The sequence below is a fragment of the Nomascus leucogenys genome, chromosome 18, assembly GCF_006542625.1.
Source record: "Nomascus leucogenys isolate Asia chromosome 18, Asia_NLE_v1, whole genome shotgun sequence".
Taxonomy (NCBI): Eukaryota; Metazoa; Chordata; class Mammalia; order Primates; family Hylobatidae; genus Nomascus; species Nomascus leucogenys.
The window spans coordinates 32401691-32426217 of NC_044398.1; the positions used below are offsets into that span (position 1 = coordinate 32401691).

At 37.4% G+C, this 24527-nt stretch overlaps 1 protein-coding gene across 4 annotated transcripts in view; it reads left to right on the forward strand.

The window, feature by feature from the left end:
- NRG3 (neuregulin 3) overlaps positions 1-24527 on the forward strand; it is a 1121259-nt gene that overhangs the window by 867032 nt on the left and 229700 nt on the right. For all 4 annotated transcript variants that reach the window (XM_003274520.4, XM_003274519.4, XM_030798793.1 and 1 more), the window contains exon 3: positions 7577-7650. In XM_003274520.4, the coding sequence (XP_003274568.2) occupies positions 7577-7650 (74 nt within the window). The remainder of the gene's footprint in view (positions 1-7576; positions 7651-24527) is intronic.

Sequence of the window (24527 nt, forward strand, 5' to 3'; positions counted from 1 at the left end):
TTTGCATTCAGACTGAGGCCTCGTTTGAAATTCTGGCTCCTACATTTCCCATTTCCTTGACACTGGGCAATTCAGTTTTCCTTGCTGAGAATCCATCCTCTGTTTTTTGTTTGTTCATTTTGGTTTTGGTTTTGGCTTTTAAATAGACAGTAGTCTGTAGTCAAGAAATATCATTGGAAGCTGGGTGAGTTGGCTCACACCTGTAATCCCAGCACTTTGGGAGGCTGAGGTGAGCAGATCACTTGAAGTCAGGAGTTCAAGACTAGCCTGGCCAACGTGGTGAAACCCCATCTCTACTAAAAATACAAAATTTAGCCAGGCATGGTGGCACACACATGTAGTCCCAGCTACTGGGGAGGCTGAGGCAGGAGAATTGCTTGAGCCCGGGAGGCAGAGGTTGCAGTAAGCCAAGATCGTACCACTGCACTCCAGCCTGGGTTACAGAGAGAGACTCTGTCTCCAAAAAAAAATAATAATAAAAAAAAAATGTCATTAGTCTTTGACCAATATTTTTCCAGTCCTTATCCAGCCCCAGTTCCTAGTAATCACCATTCTACTCTCTGCTTCAGTGAGTCCAACTTTTTTAGATTCCACATATAACTGATAACGTGGTATTTGTCTTTCTGTGCCTGGCTTATTTCACTTAACATAATGCCTTCCAGGTTCATTCATGTTGTCACAAATGAATTTCCTTTTTTTCTCTAAAGCTGAATAGTATTCCATTGTGTATATGTAGATACCTTATGTTATTTATGTATTCATCTGTTGATGAACATTTAGGTTGATTCCATTTCTGCACTATTGTGAATAGTGTTGATATAAGTGTAGGAATGTAAATATCTCTTCCACATACTAATTTTATTTCCTTTGTCTATATATCCAGTAGTGGGACTGCTCAATCATATGGTACTTCTATTTTAAATTTTCTGAAGAATCACCATTCTATGTTCCATAATGGCTTTACTAATGACATTCCCACCAGCAGTGCACAGGAGGAATAATTTCAAGATATCTACTGCATAATATAGTTATGACTATAGTTAATAACAATGTACTGTATACCTAAAAAATTGCTAACAGTAGACGTTAAGCATTCTCACCACAAATAACGTAAGGTACAATATAGGTTAATAGCTTGATTTAGCCATTCCACATTGAATACATACTTCAAAACATACTTTAAAACATCATATTTTAAAACATTAAAACATCATGTTGTACATTATAAATATATGTAATTTTTTGTCATAAAAAAGAAATGTCATTATCATTTTTTAGTGTCAATTCACCTGAAGTCTTCTTACCCATAGTTGATGAGTGTCTTTTAAATTATAAAGCTCAGGAAGTATGCCTTTAAATCACTAACCAATATCTGTGATATGGTTTGCTTAAGAACATTTTTAGATTGGAGAATAGTTTACAAATCTAGGTCTTTCATTTTTAAAATAAATCATTGTTTTAGTTCATGATATTTGGGCCATATTTTTAAATCCTAATCTTGGGAAAGGTGGTTAGGTATATGGCAATTTGTGTCTCCACTGAATTTCCATACAGAATGCCAGAAGGTACCACAGATAAAGCAACAGCTTTAAGATCAATCCCAGCTAAGTTTGTATGTAGTTCAAGTACTTACTGGCTGTGTGGTGTTGGGGTAAGATACTTAACCTTTCTCAATCTCTGTTTCTTCAGTTGAAAAGCTGGGATGATGCTTTCAAATTCAAATAATACTAAAAACTAACATTTCTTGAATGTTTGTCATGCATCACAGATATTGTATCATTCTCCTAATAATAAATCCAGGGGGTGGCTATTGTTATCTCCATTTTACAAATAAAGAAAGGAGGCACAAAAAGGCAGAGCAGCCAGGCTTCAAAACCAGGCAGAGCTCCAAGCCACCTTGCCTCTCAAATGTAAACTTGAAATGCCAGACGATCTTTCCATTTTCCCCAACGAAGGACTGACACGGAGGCTGAGGAGAATTGGCAGAAGAGAGAGAAGAATATCTGGAGGGTTTGTTCCTTTTTCAAATAAGCGTTTAATAGCCCCTGTTAAATTGGCAGGCGTGTATATTACTGACCATGTTTCTATTTTCCTGTAATACCAAAGAGTAAAGGCCATTTTTTTTCCTATGAATAAAAGTTGTTATGGTCAGGAAATAAACCATATAGTTTGTCTACAACCATTTCCCTTGTGAAGCTAATTGATTTTGGCTAGTTAAAACTTTATGTCTAAAATCAAGGTACAAAGAAGAAAGTATGTATACCTTCTATAGCATTTATAAAGAGACCAGGCACTATGCAGGAATTGGAGCAAACATTGGAACATATTTGTATTCTTCATATATTTGTCTCTATAAATTATATAAAATCAATTTTTGTAGATACAGGGTATAAGATTCCTAGGCATAAAAATGACTAAAATGCAATTGTATATAATATCAGCTACCTGTGCTTGTTTTTCTCCTTCCTAATACCATCTCATTTTTCTGGGGGGTTGAAACTGAGAAACAAAGATATTAAATAATTTTCCTAAAATATACCCATACAACTAAATGGGAAAGCCATAATATAAGCCATCCTTCTTAATCATCACGATATTAATAAGGAAGACAGGTGCTAAGCAACCATATGTTGACTGGGCTATCTATGTATATAATCAAGTCCCTAAGAATGAGGACAGAGTAGAATTGGAGAGTGTGACAGTGAAGCAATAATAACACCTTTCATCAATGAGTAAATGACCAGGAAATCCACAGATGTGGAGCAAGACAGTAGCACAGTTCTCTCAATAGAACCATGTTAGTGTTGCTTGTTTTTGTATCTGTCTTGTTTTGTTTTCCTAACAAGATGAAGAAGGAGAAATTGAAGAATCATCTGGAAACGTAGGGAGGCTGTTGATTACAACTGGGGGTTCAATTTTCACTCATAGTCATATTATTAGCCGTAACTTAGTTGTTATTCAGGAGATAGGCTGAAAGACACTGGCAGATGAGAATTGTAGATATGGGAATGTTCTGAAGTTAGCAGTGTGGCCAGGTGGCCATGATAATCACTTTTAGCTGGCCAAAAGATGATCATTTCTGTGGGAACATCAGCAACTGAGTGACCTGACCATTTTAAGTCTCTTCCTTAGGGTCCTCCACATCCAGCCTGGGTAATTTATTGCTCAATCTGCTTTACCATACCAGGCAAAACAAGTACTGAATTTCAACCAGTGATCACAGATCTTGTATTGTCTCATCCTTGCTGGTACTGTTCGCTTTTCTCTGGCTCAATTGTTGCCTGTTAAAACTCTTTACTTAAACCAGCCACTGGGCTTTTCCTTGGGGACAATGTAGAAGAGGAAAACAATGATAGAAGGGGGTACTTTTTATTTCAGGTACAGCTGGACTGGTGGGATGGGTGAGGGCAAAGCTCCAAGGATGTCAAGAGTAGAAATAGTGATGTCTGCCTTTGAAACTACACAACTCCCTACACAACCAAGTGATTGGAGCTTTGAAAGCAATGAGGAATAGAAAAGTAATAGAATATCAACCTAGTTAAGGCAAGATTTGCTGTGGGGAAGGGAAGGTCCTGAGCCTCTATTTGGCCCTGAGGCTCATCAACCTGATACTTCAGTTGGGCTCAGAAAGACTCCTGCCCCTCCCCATTCCCTCCCTCCCGTTGCGAGGGACCAATCTCTCTTATTCTATGTTTTCTTACAATCTCTTCCACCACTTACCTGCTCTACTCTGCTTTGCACATGGTCTCCTCAACTATGCCCTTCCCTACAGCCTTTTAATTGTGGAAAAAAACAAAGCAAATAACATGATCAAGAACTTACAGGTTTCCAGGCCAAGTGCAGTGTCTCACACCTGAAAACCCAACAGTTTGGGAGGCCAAGACAGGAGGATTGCTTGAGGCCAGGACTTTGAGACCAGCTGTGGATAATGATTTTCTCATTTTTTTACACAATGTTTAGCAACTTTGGCTGTTCTTCCTCTCCTGAGCATACTCCCTGTTTTGTAAAACAACTGGGGAACATTGAGATTTTTAATGTAATTTCTGTAATGCCAGGCTTCTAAGGGATAAAGAAATACAAAGAACAGTGACTAGACAGATTGAGTGGAGCTTTGAAAGCAATACAGAGTAGAAAGATAATAGAATATCTACTATAATGACACATGCACACGTATTTTTATTGCAACGCTATTTACAATAGCAAAGACTAGGAACCAACCCAAATGCCTATCAATGATAGACTGGGTAAAGAAAATGTGGCCCATATACACCATGGAATACTATGCAGCCATAAAAAAATAAGTTCGTGTCCTTTGCAGGGACATGGATGAAACTAGAATCCATCATTCTCAGTAAGCTAACACAGAAACAGAAAACCAAACACCACGTTATCACTCATAAGAGGGAGCTGAACAATGAAAACACATGGACACAGGGAGGGGAACGTCACACACCGGGGCCTGTCGGGGGGTGGGCGGCTAGGGGAGGGATAGCATTAGTACAAATACCTAACGCATGTGGGGTTTAAAACCTGGATGTCGAGTTGGTGGGTGCAGCAAACCACCATGGCACATGTATACCTATGTAACAAACCTGCACATTCTGCACATGTATCCCAGAAGTTAAAATAATTAAAAAAAGAAAGATAATAGAATATTAGCCTGGTTAAGGCAAGGTTTGTGTTTTTTAAAACATATATTCCCCATTAAATATTACACATGTACTTCTTAATGTTATTAACTTTGTCATGTATTAAGATGAACAGAAAGGTGTTTCTATTTTATGAATTTTTTCTTATTCTTGTATCTTTCAAAAAGAAAAAAGAAAATAAAACAAACACACACTCAACTCTCCCCCCAAAAACCAAAACAAAAACAAGCAATGCAATAATATTTCTCAAAAGATATGCTTGACACACTATCAGAAGGTCTGCCAACTTCAATCTGTGCACTAGAAGTGCATTTAAAAATTTTATTCTTTGCTTCTTGTCTTTAATATTGTTGTAAATTCAATCCACTTCACTGGCATTACCTGCTAGCAACATTCCATCTTCACATTTGGATGAGTGTGAACTTATCAAGGTGATACATGTGCGATTTTTTTTTTTTTTTTTGAGACAGAGTCTCGCTCTGCCGCCCAGGCTGGAGTGCAGTGGCGCAATCTCGGCTCACTGCAAGCTCCGCCTCCCGGGTTCACGCCATTCTCCTGCCTCAGCCTCTCCGAGTAGCTGGGACTACAGGCGCCCGCCACCACGCCCGGCTAATTTTTTTGTATATTTAGTAGAGACAGGGTTTCACCGTGGTCTCGATCTCCTGACCTCGTTATCCGCCCGCCTCGGCCTCCCAAAGTACTGGGATTACAAGCGTGAGCCACCGCGCCCGGCCTCATGTGCGATTTTTAATGGAAATTTTACTTTGTTATTCTTAAAACTGGGTGTCAATTAGCAATGACTCGCCTCCTTAACAAAGGAACAGGGTTTGCTGCCTGCCCAGCCACACAGCCCCTGGGGGGCTTCCTAGCCTGGGCTAGGCTGCTGCAACATCATCACACTTCATTAGTTACAGCACAGAGGTATGGAGGCAGGAGGAAAGCACTCGCTATGCAATTTTCCTGATAACCCATGAGGCCTGAGCACCTCAGGGTGGGTTAGTACTCATGGAAAATCAGTTTAAGATGGGAAAATTTCAAACATCTTTCCTTATTTTCTTTCCCACACACAAATAGAATAATGCATTTTAAGTAACAGAGAACGCTTAAAAAGCAAAATAAAAACAAAAAGATACTTCTCCTTAAAAGCCACTATCTCCTTAGGATATTCCTCTTATATTAAATAAAGATACAAAGAGTAAAGTGTACTTAAAATCTCTCACAAAGATTGGAAATAAAATCTTCAAAAAGTGAATGCATACAATAGCACATACCTAGGACGTAACTCATTATTATTGGGAAATGAAAATGAGAGCACCATGGTACGATAATTCTGAATAAGAACAAGCTAATTGCATTAGGGCAGCTTTCAGAAAACAAGAATTTTTTTTTTATGACAAATGTGCCTCAGTACAAAATACACAAAGTATTTTCTGACTCTTACTGTGATATGCCTACTTTATTTCAAGTGAAATAAATGAATTTTTAAAAGGTTATGAAAAAATGTTTATGCTTTAAAAAATCATTTCAGTAACATGTTGGGTATCTGGAATATCCATATATTGGAGGTCTTTGTTCTCAGTCTACAAGGAAAATTGCCAAATCCACTCCAGAGTGCCAGGCTTAAAAAGGTGTTGAAGAGAGCCTGCCCGGTTACCTGAATTCCAATTTGGCTCACAATGAAAGGTAGAAAAATTACCTCGATGCATTTCAATGTTGCTTCTCCCCTTGCAATAGACCTTATTTAATAGCTTATTACACTCAGAAAACAAAGCATATTCTAAGGAAAGAACTCACGACTCATGGCCCCTGTCTCTTGGAAGAACAGCCTCTTTGAATTCTTTTGTCAATTTCATAGATTTCTAACAAGCAGAGAATTGTTTTTTAAATCTGATTTTTTTTTTAATGCCAGCAGCAGTATTTCCTCCTCTTAAGTAGGACAGATTCATCCTATAAGCAACAATGGATGCTTCCCTGCTGAACTCGAGCATGACAGATTAAGCGCAGACCAGTAAATGCCACCTCCCCACTTAACAAGGCTGTTCAGAGCCAGGCGTTTGGGGCCTCGCTGTATTTGTTCCTGGAACCGCTGGCTGATGAGCCACTGCTGTCCGAGGCGGCCAAGCAGCCCTGATTGAGTGAGCTATGTGAAGACCCGACAGGGGCCTGGCAGGGCTGAGGGGGCATCCCTCATTGCCGGTGCTTCCAGGCAAATTCCTTGCCTCCAAATTGTGCCCGCCTCAGGACAGTTGGCTTGTACAATGCCTGGCAGAAAGTAGACACTTTGCACATGTTTATGGAATGTAAAAGAGAAAAATAGAGAAAAAATCTGAGTTTAGAGATGCCTTTCAGACCTTGCCGGATAAAATGTTATTTCTGGCAAAGCGGTTAGGTGACACTGACTTGAAAGAATAACTGAGAGGTAAAAAAAAAAAAAAAAAAAAGTAGGACTAACAGTGAACAAGCTAATAAAACACATGGAAACAAAATTAGTAGTAGCCAAAATCAATAATAGATCAATTATATTTCAAAATATCTTTTATCAGAAAATGGCACTTGCAATATGTTTCTAAATGCCTTTTAGAGACCAGTGTGTTGCATAAAGAAAAATACACCTGCATCCAGAATTATAATTTTAAGAACCATTATTTAGATTGCTGTGAGGTATCTTAAAATGTGAGTCAATTTGCTCCTTAGATATTGCATATCAAACTATAAAAGCAAAGCTACATTGTTGGCTTTCTCCTTTTTTGGCACAGAAATAGAATTGAGAATCTGTCTGTTGAAGTCAGAAACAGACTGAATCAAAAAATACAAAAGCATGAATGTACTGTTCTCACATTTATGTAATTGATGGCTATTTTACTTGTTGAAATCTTAAGTCTTTCACAACCACATGCGTATGTTTGTCATTTATCCCCTTTTCTCAGGTGCAAAGAAGGCTACCAAGGAGTCCGTTGTGATCAATTTCTGCCGAAAACTGATTCCATCTTATCGGATCCAAGTAGGTCAAGCATTTTTCTTCTCTCTAATGCAATATATAGGCAGCTTTTATTCTGAGCAATGGTTGTTAACTCAGCTGAAAGCTGTATTTCAGTCTTGTGTCTCTGAAAGCTGCCAAGGACAGAAGCTGATGGCAGATGTTGATGTTCAAAGCATCCTCAGAGCTGGCTCCGTCTAGGTCTTCTCCGACGTTGAGGCCTGGCTTCTGGATTCCACCTTGAACCCCTGCTGGGAACTCCCAACAACCCGGGCCTCCTTAGCTTTCCTTCTGCCCAGACACCTACCACCTCATTTCAAAAGCAGGGATCTAGAAAAATAAAAGAGCTTATTATTTACCTGAAATAATGTTATGGAAACTGCAGTATTATACTGCTTCTTATGCTTTGGTTGTTAATTTATGATAGTATTAAACCATACCTTACTAAAGTAAGAAAACGTGTACGAAATCATGTAAGACGTTTTCAAGCAGACTTTGAAAACTCCATTTTTGGCAACACTATTTGCATATCAGTGATTACTGTCCTAAGGACAAATTATTGTTTCTCCATTCATGGAAGAAGACAATTTGCAGACTAAAAAATATGGCTAGTCATTAGTTTCTGTTTGTATATGGGTAAAAGTAACCTTTTATGCTTAAATGCCCAATTCTAGTCAAATGTGAAATGTTTACCTTTAAAGAATTCTCTGTTCTTTCAATAGCTGCTAGAATTGAATCATTACTAAAAAAAAGGGGGGATTTTCATTGAATCAGCAATTTAGTTTAGTGAGGATAATGATAGGCATTTTGCAATCGTAAAGGCCAAGTTATGGTTTTCTGAATATCATACATACGTAACACAGACTTCAGCAAAATATTTTGTACTGACTACAGAGGTCTCCCTGCCTGTGTCTGTGCGTTTTGCTGCATAATGAAGGTGTCTAGGCGTGTTCCAACATCTTTTCAAAATGCATATTTTCATTTTCCCCTGAATTTCTAGCTACATTTACTCAAGTAAATGCAAAGTTATTTGAAAGTAAAAGGTTTTGTTTAATTTAATTCTATTTTATCTTGACGAAGCAATTCACCATACAGCAACTACTCTTTCTTTGCAAATTTAGCTTTCCTTGAGAAAAGTGAAGGTTGCCACGGGGATATCTCTATTTCCTGAAATGTGAGGCACAGTTCTCTAGGAATTACCCAGAGAGGATGGTATTACTGGAGTTTTTGGTATCTTATTTATCAAGTGTTTTGGGCCACTTGCTAAGGTGGCATCTGAAAGGGTATTCATGGTTATGGTGTGAGACATATAGTTGGCATATTAGGAAACTTGCATAAAATAATGGGCTTGCTGATTTCTTTCTTTTTCTTTCTCTCTCTTTTTTCCCTACTTTTCCTAATGTATCTAGTTTTTCTCTTTGTTTTTCTTTCTCTTTTCTCTGTTTTTATCCCTTCTCTTTTCCTATTTATTTCCCTTTCTTCATTATTTTGTCTCCTTTAATACTTCTTCCCTTCCTCCCTCTTTTCCTTCCTCCCTCTTTCCCTTCTTCCCTTTTTCTCTTCCCCCTTTTCCTCCTTCCTTTCTTCTTTCTTTCCTTTCTTCCTTCCTTCCTCCCTCCCTCCCTTCTTTCCTTTTTTGCTTTCTTTTCATATATGGCTGTGGAATAGCTATTCAGTACAGGTTACAAAGGGCAAGGCCCTGCATGTGGTACAAAGTGGGTAAAAAAATCTCTTTAAACAATCAAATCAAATTTTACCATCCATTTAAATATCATAGTTCATCACTGCAAGAGTGGAGGATGGGGTCACCATAATGACTATTCTCTCCTCACAGAACAAAATGGTCCCATGGTTACAGTCACTATCCCTGAAAACCTATTTCAGTTTCTATTAAATTGCTATTAAAATTATAGCTGTGTGAGCCAGGCACGGTGGTTCATGCCTATAAACCCAGCACTTTGGGAGGCAGAGATGCTTGAGGTCAGGAGTTTGAGACCAGCCTGGCCAACGTGGTGAAACTCTGTCTCTACTAAAAATACAAAAATTAGCCTGGTATGGTGGTAGGTGCCTGTAGTCTCAGCTACCCCTGGAGGCTGAGGCAGGAGAATCACTTGAATCCAGGAGGCAAGGTTGAAGTGAGCCAAGATCACGCCACTGTACCCCTGCCTGGGTGACAGAGCAAGACTCTGTCTCAAAAAAAAAAACAAACAAAAAAAAAACAAAACAAACAAAAAAACTATACCTCTCTGAAATGTTTCTATTAAGTGAAATTGCAAGATAGAAAATTATTTTTATATAAAATTGCAAAAGGAAAATACTTTGGCACAAATATAGAAAAGAAATACACTAAAATGTTGAAAGGACGTGGAATTTTATGAAATTGTTTTTCTATTTCTCCAGTTTTCTGTAAAGTGGTATATCATTATGTGAGTCAAAATGCCAGAATTCCTTGAAATTTAAAAAGAAAGAATAAGCACAGAGAACCCATGGATGAGTCCTTGAGACGCAGCTTAAATGGAAAAGCATTATGTCTTGCATTCATCCATGCACACGTGCAATTCTTTAGGTAATCATTAATTCATTTCATCAGTATTTTCTTAGCATCCACCAAGAGCCGCCTAATCGGTCAGGTTCTGTTAATACAAAGGTGTGCAAACAGGATTTAAGCTCTGAGGACCCCGCAGATTAGTGAGGGGGAAAAACATGTGGATATATAAACATGGGGATGAATTTGGTGTAACATTTACCCTTTTCTGACGTTAACAGATTTGATTTGGCTCCCAGGCCTCAGGCTTTCACTTGAGCAATGGTAACAATAATACCTATAAGCCTTATTGTTATCATATAGATGGACAGAGTCAATGCCAGATAATGTCAGCCCACTTCGCTTATTCCTCACTATAATTGTTACTAATACGCGTTTGAATGATACATGTGCCAGGCACGGTGCCAAAGGCTTTACAAGGATTATTTTATTAAACCCTCACAATCACAGTTTAGTAAGGAGAGTGCTGACAATTGCCCACATTTTATAGATGAGGATATTAGACCTCAGGGATTAGCATCCCTGAGGCATCCCCTTAGCAAGTAAACTTGCTCAAGGTCATACAGCTAGTTAATGCTAGAGTTTAACTTCCGTTCCAAATGACTCCAGGACCTGAGATCCCAACTGCAGGGCGCTTTCCTCCCTCCCCTAGAACCCTCCCTTCTCTAGTTATTTTCAACAGGACATTTATCACTCTAAATTCCACTGACTGAAACTCAATGACCTGCAGCAAACATTATTCTAAGGAACAATATTTGCACAATTTTCATATCTTAATGCAGCAACTTGAGCTGCCATAGAGATTTAAATCCCTAATGAAATTTCCTTGTCAAAATTCTTGCTGAAGGATTGTTTAATTTGCTGCTCATGATATCTTCGGAATGACTGTATGCTCAGGAAATAAGCTTCCACTCAACTCCCTCCCTCCATTTTTTCTCTTCTGTCTCCTCTCTTCTCTCCATTCCATCTTCCTTCCTTCCTCCCTCTCTTTCGTCTGTCCAGTGCATATTTTTGCTGAGTGAAATCCCTATTAGCAGGGAGTGAGAAACCGCTGCTCTTTTATTCTCTCCCAGGCAATGCAAAGTTGGTCAGAAATGTGTATCTTTTACATTAAATTTTAAAAATAAAATTTTAAATGACCTATATTTAGGAAAATGGTGCAAGGATGTCACTGTGAGAGCCTTAATGGCTTGAGTGTCTTAGCAGTGGTTCAGAGCTGGGTCCTCAGGCTATTTCAAAAACTCATCCCCTCTGCTCTCTTTTCAATCCCAAGAACCTATAGCTAACTCCATTCAGGAACATATTTACCTATGAGGATCAATCTTATAAAGTGCTTCAGTGACAGTTTTTGTAAATATATCTAATGCACCAATCTGTCAGATTAATCAAACCCTCCTATGGATTCAATGTACCACAAGTCACATTCAGATCATGAGGCTGAATAGCAAGCAGGGGTTCAGAAGGAACGTAGTGAGTGACTCAGACTTTGGTCAGAGTCAAGAGGAAGTGACCTTCTGTGGAGGAGCCAGCATTAGCTACTGTGGCATTCTTGAAGGGCATATTTCTGCCGCCTGCCTCCTATGCTGCCAGCGCACTGAGGGATAGCAGCAGTAAGCTTCCCGGAAGCTGACTTGTAGACTCCTGCCCTGGTTTTCCTTCCTTACTACCCATTCCCACCCAGGTAGTTAACCATCCTCAGCCTTGAAGCACAGTTAGATGGAGCTGAACTATGTGTCAGTCAGAACTATGAGCCAGCCAAGGTTTTTCTCCATCTCCCCTGTCATGAGCACATGCCAAGCTGAGTTCCCGTCAAGATCTTGACATAATCACCAGCCAATGGAAGCGTGGGGGATGCTGCAGAGAACAGACTCAGAACAGAATGAAAGAATGCAGTGGGGTAGAGAAGATGCCCACTGGAAGCAAGGGCACGCCTCCTCACACACAGCTGGAGGCAGCCGTTTCTACCCCACCCTGTGCCTTTCTCTCCCTGTCAGAATCCAGTACTTAGCGTGTTCCTGGCTGTGACGGCAGGCTTGAGTCTGCAGGCTCAAGCTCTGGCATTCAGTGTATACAGCTTAAACACTTGGAGTCGTCTAGCCCCTCCGTGGAAGGTAGGAGCATTACTTCTATCATGTGTTCATACGTGCTGACTTAGATTCGCACTTGGTTTCTTTTCATCTTAGAAACAGGCTCTGTTCTCACAGCACCTGGAAAGATGCTAGGAGCCTGGTCTGGATGTGATTCAGAGGAAGACTAGTGAAAAAGATGATATGGGTTTAGACTTCCCATCAGCCCAAACTGGGTTTGTGTGCCTCAGCTTTCCAGGAAGAACCACTTCACAAGTCCATAAAGAAAAAAAAAAAAAAACAATCTTCTGTAGAGTGTGGTTCTAGCACCAGAGAGGGCATCAGGTAGGAAAATAAATTTATAAACACAGCCCCACTTCCAAATGGCCTGCAGAGACAACCAAATCATGCCCAAGCTTGGTCTCCTTCCTCATGTTCCCAGGGATTGCCACTCCCAGTGCTTAGACCATCAGGCTCAGAGCAAAGTGGTGCCCCTTTGCCATATGTGTCACAGTGAAGGAAAAAAAATTGAGAACAGCCTGGGAACGCCAACATAGGGCCAGGAGCCTGGGTAGGCATTTGCTAAGCAGACACGAAGAGATTTTCCTGAAGATTATTAACAGAAAGTTTTCCCCCAAAAGACCCATGTTCTGCACTCTTGCCTTTCTCAATTGTATTTAGTATATAGGAACATGTGTTCTGTGTGTCAACAATTAGGTGAAAGGGTGAAACAAAAGGTGCTCTGAATTGGAAGTCAAAGGGTTTTGGTTCTAATTCTGTGACCACCTGATCTTTGTGGTGTGGCCTTTGGCAAATCACAGTTTATTTGGATCTTGGTTTCTTTATCTGTAAAACAATTCCATGGGCATCCAGCTTAAAGAAAGTGATGGTCCTCAGTAGAGCAGGCTGTCTTGCAAGCCATTCAGAAGGGGAGTTCAGTGCACCACCAAACTAGTGGATTTCTTCACTCTTTCATTCATTTCCACAGAAAATTAAGCATATGTAACGTATTCCATGCTTTGGATCCAAATAATAATAATCACAGATCTTATTGTCTTAATCCATTTGGGATGCTATGAAAAAATATCATTAACTGGGTGGCTTATAAACAACAGAAATTTATTTATCACTATTGTGAATGCTAGGAAGTCAAGATCAAGGTGCTGGCAGATTCAGTGTGTGCTGTGGGCAATTTTCTGATAGAGGGTACATTCTCTGTGTCCTTACATTGGAAGGCATGACACAACTCTCTGCGCCTCTTTTGGAAGGGCTTGAACCCTATTCATGAGGATTTCTTCTTCCTGATCTATCACCTCCCAAAGGCACTGCCTCTTATTAGCATCACATTAAGGATTAGGTTTCCACATAAGAATTTCGGTGGGACACAAACTTTCAGACCATAGCATCTACCATCAGTAAACTCAGTGTAGTTAACTGTGTTTATTGACATTGAATTACAGACTACAAAGGACGTAATGTCTGCAAGATATTGAAATGTTTTCTTCCTTCACTCATTCAAAATCTTATTAATAGTTCGACATTGGACAAGTTGCATAACATTAATAAACCCTGGCTTTCTTCTTTATAAATTAAGATATTCTAATCTGTAACATATATAGCTGTTGCTAGGATGAAATAAAATACTCCATTCAGAGAATGTCGTGCTTGGGACATTGTGAGAGCTCAATAAATATTATCTATTATCATCATTATTATTTTTGTTGTTTCAACTGTCACCTTGATTACTACACAGTGTACAAGGCACTGAGACAGGTGCTACCAGGGATTAAAAAGCATGCAGCCTATTACCTGGCCTCGAATATCTCCAGTTGTACTGAGGAAGTAAAAATGCATGAAGAAGTACAAATAAGGACACACAAAAGACATGATTGCTAAGGAAATATAAAAATGGAGGGGCAATAAATTTCACATAAAGTGGAAGGAGAGATCTGGGGTTACTCAGGAAAGGATTTCTCAAGGAGAGAAGATTGCAGCGAGCTATTCCCACAGGATGTGTATCTGTGAACTGTTGTACAAGCTGCACACTGCCCAACTTCACTGGTATCATTTATGCTAGAGTGTGAAGGGCCTTCTGAGGAGGGGTGCAACTTGGTCCTGGGAAGGACATTTCCGTGAATAAATTAGATAGAGAAAAAACAGATTCTTGAGGACACAAAGCAGAAACTAATTATCACTTTCCCTTGGTCTATTAATCCATACAGATGAAAGAGTATATCTTCCAGACTGGCATCTGCTGGGAATACTTAAGTCTGCTAAGCTACTCTGCCTTCCAGGAGCCATAAAAACATTATTAGCAGAATGGATTTATATGTAAAATCTGTCACTCTTATTACCGTTTTTCTGGCTTGCCATGATAAGGAGAAACAGAGAATTATCTGATTTTGACCATGTCACCATGAATGTCACCAAACCCATTAATTCTGTCAGGTTGTATATTTTTATATATTTGATTGCTAATATCTTCAAGTCTTTCCTTTTAAATTATATAGACACCAATCTTTTACCAATCATATATGCAAACACATGATTTCTAGATACTAGGAAAATATCTAGTATTTTATTTTATTTTATTTTACAAGAAAGGAAAAATTTTATTTACAAGAAAGGAAAAATTTCCTATGGGTACATGATTCAGAGATAACCACTGATAATCAATTCATGCATACTATTCCAAATATTTTCTACTTTTTCTGTGGCATACATATGTATTCATTTTTATTTGTTTGTTTGGTTTTTAGAGGCAGGGTCTTACTCTGTCACCCAGGCTGGAGTGCAATGGCATGATCTTGGCTCACTGCAGCCTCAACTTTCTGGGCTCAAGTGATCTTCTTGCCTCAGCCTCCCAAGTAGCTGGGACTACAAATGCCTGCCACCACGCTTGGCTACTTTTTTAAAAAAATGTTTATAAAGACAGGGTCTTGCTATGTTGCCCAGGCTGGTCTTGAACTCCTGGCCTCAGGAGATCCTCCCATCTCAGTCTCCCAAAGTGCTGGGATTACAGGCTTGAGCCACTGTGACAGACTTGTATTTGGTTTTAACCATTATGTTGAAAGCAGGCCTTATAGGGCCAGAAGGAAGCACACCTGCTCTTGCCTGTCTCAGCTAGAGTGTTTCGGTCTGTCTGCCCAGCTTGCTAACTGCACCTTCCCTGTTGGCCCTGGCTCACTGGGGGCCCACTCTACCCACTCAACCCGGGAAGATGGATTGTTCTTCTGCCCTCCCAGGGGGCCTGCTCGGCAGGTCTGAAGACAGCTCCCAAATGGTTCTTGGTTCTCCTGTGTGGTCTACGGCTAGTCCACAGGACATGCTCGCTACATTGTATCATCGTGCCCTGGGAGAGCTGGGCATTCAGGAACCTCTGTCACCAGACTGTCAGGATCAAAGATGACACTTCCTCTCTGTCATCTCTCCTCTGTCCTTTTTATAGTTTCAAAGTCAGAGAGGGAGATCAAGTGTTATGGAATGGTTCTAGATTATCTAATTATTTCCTTTATAAATTCTGCGTGTGGTGATTTGTCTCACACTTCATTATCTATTATTCATTATATTGACACCTTAATCAAATCTGAGGTACCAGAAATTAAATATTCATATCTTATTACACAATATACTCATTTGCCTTTCAAAATTAGGATTGGCTGGGTGCTCACGCTTGTAATCTCAGCACTTTGGGAAGCCATGGTATAAGTACTCCTTGAGCCCAGGAGTTGAATATCAGCCTGGGCAGCATAGGAAGACCTTGTTTCTAGAAAAATAAAATAAAATAAAATAGCCAGGCATGGTGGTATGCACCTGTAGTCCCAGCTACTTTGGGAGGCTGAAGCTGGAGGATCGCTTGAGCTCAGGAGCTCCAAGCTGCTGTGAGTTGTGATTGCACCACTGCACTCCAGCCTGGGTGATGTAGTGAGACCCTGTCTCAATTAACAACAACAACAACAAAAAAAGGAACACTATCAGGATTATACTATCTGTATTTTGTAACTTCTACTTCCCACTCAATATATTGTGAGCTTTTTCCCACAGAATTTTCTTAATTTTATATTCTTTTAAACTATTATTTTAAAGGTTATACTATTATAAGGATTTAACATAAATTATTTTACCAGTCATCTATGAAGGACTGTTTAGTGGGTTTCCAATTTTGCCTGATTACAGTGATTAACAACCATTGTCCAAGGTACAAGTCTCTGTACCTTGATGTCCAAATGATTTCTTGAGGATAAATTCCTAGATTTTGATATATTTTGATAACTTTTCCTCTAGAAAGATTATATCCGTTTACATTTCCATGAGTAAAAAGTAAAATTGATTTTACTTTTTTCTTTACCAACACTGGATAGTATTGTTTTAATTGCTTCTTGTACAAGGAAAATTATATACCACTAATATTTTATATTGCACCTTGATTGCCAGCAATATTGAATCCTTTTTTCACTTGTATATTGGTCAGTTTCATTTGTGCCTTTATGAATTTTTAATTATTTTCCTTTGCTCACTTTGAAATACTACAATATTTCAGTCTTATTTAAAAGAGTTTGCTATTTTGAGGATAATAAACTATTCACTATCATATAATTTTTCCAGATTGCTCTTTGATTTATTATTTATGATATTTTTTGAAGCATACAAAATTTTGCCTTTTATGGAGTCAAATCTATTAGTTATTTTTTAAAAAGTAGTTCATATGGGCTAATGCTATCCTTAGCCTAAGAATGAAATGAATTAATAGTAATTAAGCTATTCAATTTTATTATATTTCTATCTGAAATTTATGTTAGTGTGTGGTTTTATATTAAGAGTAATATGTTTAAAAATATATTTAATTTTTCCAACAGAATTTATTGAATAGTCTGGCATTTCTTGATGATTTATAAATATAAATTAATTATATAATCTATAATTGCACATATTGGTGCTGTCTGTGGACTTTCTACTCTGCAGATAAGGGTAACACCATGAGAGTATTTCGTTTTAAGATAATTGTAGTTTACATTTGGTAATATTATTTCCTCAATTTAAAAATATATAATTGGTTAAATATGATTCAACCATATATTGATTTGAACTTGATTACATATGCATTTTAGAATAATATGCTTTGGAAAACAACCAATATATGATATTAAATACAATATAGGATTCAAAACAATATGTATGGTATGACTAGGGTGACGATATAACTTATCATCTAAACTAGGATATTTGGAAAGTGAAAAGCAGAGCTATGAATAATTACACTGAAATAAAAAATATGAGGCAAAACTATACACTCACCCAAATTAGTAACATAAACATGTATATACTTCACTATATAGGCTTAAAAAAAACTTGAAGGCAATGTATTGCAAAATATGGTAGGATTGCACAATTTTTTCAGTATCTTTTGTGTATCTCCCAATTTTCTGCAACTATTATTATATTATTTATTTTTAATTATTATTTTAAATTTAATAAATATTAAAAGAATGACAATAACGACAAATGCTTTTTTGATGATTACTGCCAGGGACTGATCTAAGCTTTTAACAAATAATCCTCACACAGTGTTGTAAGGTAGATTAAATCAATTCCCACTTTAATGTGTGGAATCTGAGAAAAATAAAGTAAATAAATAAATACATAAATAAATAATAAAATAAATAAAATAATTTGCCCAAGGATACACACTTAGTCAATGGAAGCACTGAAATTTTAAACTCATTGGGTATACAGTCTAAAAACATAGAACATGAAGAAGCAGTTACAAACATTGAGAGAATCGCTTTCCCATAGAGTTATAATTGTGATTCCTCACATTACTTCTCTTCCTTTGAGCATCATTATTTTTGATGCGACTTTTCATACTGTTCTGCTGTATTAGGATTTGTGGTGTCTTCTAACAAATTTTAATATGGGTTCCTGTGTAAAACTTGTGGGCTTGGAGAGAGGAGGGTTTTATTTAGTTTTATCTTGACAGTTGCAACTTCAGTTGCAGTTGGAGTAGGGAAGGCTTTACTGAAAGCCACCTTGCTGAGACATGTCCTGAGGTGGTGCTCTGTGTTCATCTGGTAAACAGAAATTTGCTGTTTTGAGGCCTCCACTCTGCTCATACCATGACTCCCCAGAGAGAAAATCCTAGCAGTGTTTCTGGTCTCTGCTTATAGGGCACCTACAGCTGAGGTTGGTGTAAGGTAGGTGTCTCGTGGCCATGGCTACCTGCTCAAGAAGGTGTAAAGCCCAGGACAAATGCCTAAGTTTCACCACTCTCCCTACCCTCTGCTACCTTTGCCCTCATCCTCTCCATTTGAGCAATCTTAATAGGGTTCTTATCACTCCTAAAGGTGTTCGGAGCCTGATTCTGCTCAACTCTCCATACAGTTTAATTTTACATACAAGTTTTTGTAGTGTATTTCTACCTTCACTGTATTTGGCCTGTCTTATATGTGAGGTGGTGCCTCCTTCTGAGATTTATCCATTGATGTAGCTCCCCCTCCACATCCCATATTCATAATTTTTTTTCATGGAAAGCATATGTGGGGACGGTCTTTTGTGAATATTCCAATGGCCTTTTTAACTAGAAGTTTCCAAAGGGTTCACTTTTGAGTGAGTAGAAGGAAGCATTAAAAAAAAAAAAAATGGAAAATGGGGCCAAGACTACCTGAAGATTAAAAGCAAAGAAACAATAACCACAAAACCCAATTAGCCCTCAATCAAAAGGGTCCAGCACATTGGAGATTACTTTCATTCTGCCATCCATAGCTTTCTGTGCTTCTTTCTCATAGTCCACTTTGGATAAATTTCAATCACATCTAATAACATCACATGTATCACTAGACAGACACAACCACTTTCTGCAAAATTCAGAAAAAAAAAAACATAATCATTTTCAACTCTGTTAATTAGACTTTCCTAAATGAATCTATTTATTTACATTCTATGCCCAAGAGTTACATTTTGAAGATAAATAGCAGAATTACCTGTTTCTTTTGATGGTGTTTTACATGACACTGATGTTAGGAGACAACCAACACAGTGCTGTACCAAGCCACACGCCCACCATCCTCCTTTTCCTGAAAGAGCTATTTTCATAGAATATGATAGAGCAATTTCACCAATGTGTGACTGACATGAAATGGAATGGTTTGAGCTATTATCATCTTTATTTCTAATTTGGTACTACCAGTGTTTCAGTTTTTAATATAGTTTAAAAAAATTGGACACATGAATTATAAATATCTCATAATGTGGATTAAGAATGTGAATAGAGAGAAGCAGAAAAACTGACTACATTGTTGACAGTAATCAGAGACACAGGGTTCTGAATTTTCTCTTAAGAGAAACATCTCCTTAGGTACTCTTAGGCCCATATTTCAAGTTGCAACAGAGTTTTTCATGGAATGAGGACTTAACTGTGTGCCAAATTTTGTGCTAGGCCTCTGTCTACACATCCTTATTTATTATTCCTGAGTTATAGTAATTTTATGGTTGAGGCAACAGACATTCAGATAAATTAATTAACCTACAAAAATAATCAATTTGTAAGAATTTGAAATCAAATCTGCTGAGTCTACATTTTAGCCATCAAAGGGCCTTTTGATATGGGCCAACCAAATTTTCTTGCAATAGGAAACTTTTTAATATTTATTTTACTTTATTTTTTCATGAGGGTTCAAGAGCAAAACATTCTCTAAGTGTCATGACAACAGGGATAATTAAACATGGAACTTGAAATATGTCAAAAGATGGATGCATGATTAGTACAGTTTGGGGTAAAATCATTGCACTAAGCAAAGCAGTACAAGGTACATAACCTAATTCTTGTACATGATACGCACTTGACAAAACTGTGAACAATTAAAATGAATTTTTAATGATTTGTTTGATATGTGGATAAATTTTTGAGAACCAGCACTGGATCTTCTGAATTCCTGGCTCCCCTGTTTTTAGTCTCTTCTTATGAATAGGCTGTCAGTGGTCAATTATACTGGTTGGTGTCTCCACTGTCTCCATTTTCTTGGAAATCTTGAAAAGTCAATCTCTTCAGGGAAGTTTTGTTTGAGAATTAAGGTGGAATTGATCTGGCAGATAAACATTAGATTCCCACTGTGCTTTAAACCATGAGGAGGTTATCAAATTTTCAGTTTTTCCTGATTTCTTGTCTTCACAGAAAAGCTCTGTGATTATACCTGCAGGACATTTTTAAATATTGGGCATAACCCACGTTAGTTGTCCAGGAACACATTCCAGACCCAATAGGAGTGTTTTGTGGATAATCTGTAAGTGGTGTTCCTTAATTAAGAGTGAGCAACAGGGAATTTGTAAATCAAATACACATCCCTACAGTGTAAGCCAATTCAGCTACAAGTAACATTTATTAACAACCTATTCTAGTTCATGCAAGAAACCTTGCCAGGTAGATGCACAAAAGTTTTTTCATTTAACTCTTATAAGATAAAGTAGCTATTAGTATCCTCATTTTTGAGCTATGTAAATAAGACTAGAAAAGGAAACTCTAGATAAAGAACATCATCAAGACTTATTGTAAGATATAAGAACTAAATTGAGAGATATAGCATGACCTACCATAGAATACTTTTGTAAAATGGAATTGTTCCTTAAATATCTATTGCTATAGTTCCAAATACAATCCTCAGACTATTTCTTAAATGCTTTTCTTAGCTTTTGTTTGTTTGTTTATTTCTTGTGTATCTAATTATGGAACTTAGTCACCAGCTTGTTGAGGACAAAGACCATGCTGGATTTGGTTACCACCACAACTTAAGTGCCTTTCATGCTTCCATTATATCAGGCACTCAGGTAATTTTGACTGAATGAATGAAAGAGAGACTTGTTTAAGGTAACATGTTTTACTAGCTCCCATTTTAAATATGGTTTTAGTACACCTACTTTAAAATTTATTTAGTATTCACTCAATGTCTATGACTTTGCTAAGAATTATGGATAATTAATATAGTAACAGTATATTTTATTTTATTTTAAAATGCTATTTTAATTGAATTTAAGTTTTAGGATAGTAATACATTCACATGGTTCAGTATCAAACAGCATAAAGAGGTTTACAATAAAAAGTATTCTACCCTTATCCCCCATTCACCCAGTTCTTCTGTGGTAGGCAATCGATGCCGTTAATTCCTTATAAATCTTTGTAAAGCTACTCTATAAATGTATAAGTAAAATGAACAAAAAATCCCATTATCTCTTTTTATATAAATAACAGCTCGTAATACACACTGTTCCACATCTTGCTTTTTCATCTAGCAATGATCTAGCTTTTTCATCTAAAATGATCTTCAAGATCATTTTATTTCAGTTCATATAGAACATTCTAATTCTTTTTATAATTGTATACAATTCCATTCATTGCATATAGCAGAATATGACTGCTATGGTCTGAATGTTTATGTTCCTACCAAAAACTCATATGTTGAAACATAATTACCAATGTGATGGCATTAGGAGGTAGATTAGATCATCAGAGTGAAGTCCTCATGAATGGGATTAATGACCTTAAAGAGGCCCAAGAGCTGCCTTGCTTCTTCCACCATGTGAGGACACAGCAAGAAGATGCAGTATGAGTACAAGGGCCCTTTATCTGCCAGCACTTTGATCTTGGACTTCCCAGCCTTTAGAACCATAATAAATAGTTTTCTGTTATTTATAAACGACCCAGTTTATGGTATTTTGTTACAGCAATCCAAAGGGACTCATAAAACGATGTAACAACCCATCTGTGAATTTGCATTTAGTTTATTTGCTGTTTAAATTATGCTACTTTAAGTAGTATGTAGAATAAATTTCTAAAGTGGAAAAGTTGGGTGAAATATATGTACCTTTTTAGACCTTTGGGTTCTCCTCATTGTCATCCTACTAGAATGGTACCAATTTAAAATCTTAAATCCTCTGTTTTCCAAAGTCTCTTTGACATGACAGTTTGTTTTATGAAACTATATTTGTCTTTGTTTAATCTTAGAAGTGTACTAACTCATTCATTTTTAAATGTAATTCTTTTTATGATGAGTGACATGAAAACATCTTTTTATATTTTAAAAGTTTTTTAATTTTTTATTTCCTGTGAAGTCTCTTAATATTCCTCCCCAGTATGTAATTCAGTCATTGGTGATTTTCATATTGATTTGTAGGAGCTATTTTTTTTTAAGGGAAATGAGGCCTTTGATGATGACATGAGATTGAAGTAGTTTTTTTCTTTTGATCTTTGCATTTTGTCTTTGATTATGATAGCTCAGGCAAAACAGGAAACTTCTTTTTCCTTTCTTTTTTTCCATTCATTCCTCTTTTCTCCCTCCCTCCCTCTTTCTTTCCTCTCTTCATTTCTTTGTTTTTCCTTCCTTATTTCTTTCTTTCTTTTATTCTTTTATTAGAATAATTCATTTTTTACCATTGTGGCTATTGGGTTTTGTTTACTACCTTTAAAAAGTTCCATCGGGAGCGGTGGCTCATACCTGTAATCCCAGCACTTTGGGAGGCTGAGGTGGGCAGATCATGAGGTTAGGAGATTGAAACCATCCTGGCCAACATGGTGAAACCCCGTCTCTACTAAAAATACAAAAATTAGCTGGGCGTGGTGGCACATGCATGTAAGCCCAGTTCCTCGGGAGGCTGAGGCAGGAGAATTGCTTGAGCCAGGGAGTCAGAGGTTGCAGTGAGCTGAGATCATGCTGCTGCACTCCAGCCTGGTGAAAGAGTGAGACTCCATCTCAAAAAAAAAAAAAAAAAGTTCCTTCTCACTCCAAATTTATTCACTAATATTTCTATCTAAAAATTTTAGGAATGTAATTATTTCAGTATTTTTTCCTTAAATCTTGAAATGAATCCAGCTTTCTTTTTTCCTAGATGATTACACAGATTCCCAAGATCATTTAATTAGTAATATTATTAGCAGCATATTTGTCAGTATTAAATCGTATTTATGTATTAATATCATATTCTTATAAATAAATGAAAACTTAAGATACGTAATGAAATATTTAATATTTATTTGGTTCTATTTCTATTCTGTTCTATGGATCCATATATTTGTACATCATTATAATACACTTAATTATTGGGGTTTTATTGAATATATTAAAATATATAAAAGGAGAGCATACCCTTCTTTAGTTATCTTCCATATCCCCCAAAATTTGTATTTGGGTTTTATGAACTCATTTCTGTCTCACCAGTGATTAATAATATATACTTAGGCGTTGATTGTTACACTTAAAGGTAGCTATGATGAAACACGAGTTAATGAAGCAGAAGAAGCCAGGCTATGTAATAAGAGAAGATTAAAATAACAGAAAAAGGGGGGAAAAGAAAAAAAAAGCAGATAAAGATTGCTTTGCTTCTGGAAATGGCAACCCAACTAACTCTCTTATTTTTTTCATAGCCAGGAAAGAAAACTTACTATTGTTTCCAAATGACAAGCCTCAACCCAATTTAATTCGTTTTACCTTGAGATCCAGAGACCAATCCTGTTCTCCTATGTAGCTTTATTTGACTCCTAACATCCCTTGATCTTTCCATTTTGTGGAGTGTTTCATTATCTAAAACAAACATATATTACTTGAACATAAAAAACTGTAACATTATGAGGGGTGACTCATTACTGGTGTATAGTATCATGGTACCAGACATTACCAATATGTAATGAGCATGAGCAGAAAGACGTGTATGGCCATAGACTACTATGCTTTTAATTGTTTTGAGATTGAGTGGCTCAAGATCTAGGTAAATCAGCAAGATGAAAGATGCCGAACACTGACATCTTCTTTGTGCCTTGTGAAAAGAAACAAATGACATCTCTGAGCTGCTTAGAAAAGAATTATACCTGGGATAGTGGTCATGAGTGGGGAGATATATTTCAGGAGAGTCTCAGGTAGTTTGAATTTTTTTCCTATTCCCTTCATAACAAACATGATTCACAGCAACCATTGTAGTATTATCAGTAAACAAGGCTCCTGTTTACATGGTGACCTGAAATAGACCCCGTAGCCAGACATATCCATCCTTCCTTGTTCCAAACACACAAATTTTACTATACTGCCTTTGTAGTCACTACCATTTTCCTTCAATGGAGTTACTTGCCTCCTACAGTAATCTCGTAGTAGTTTGTATACTCTTCTCAAACAATCAACCTCAAAAGGATCTACCATTTGTTGGACACCTAATACTTCTTTTGAACACTTGATCTCATTTTATCTCAGCCTCTCTGCCAAAGAAATCATCTAGATTGATATTACTGCTGTCATTTTTCAGGCTAGATGCTGAAT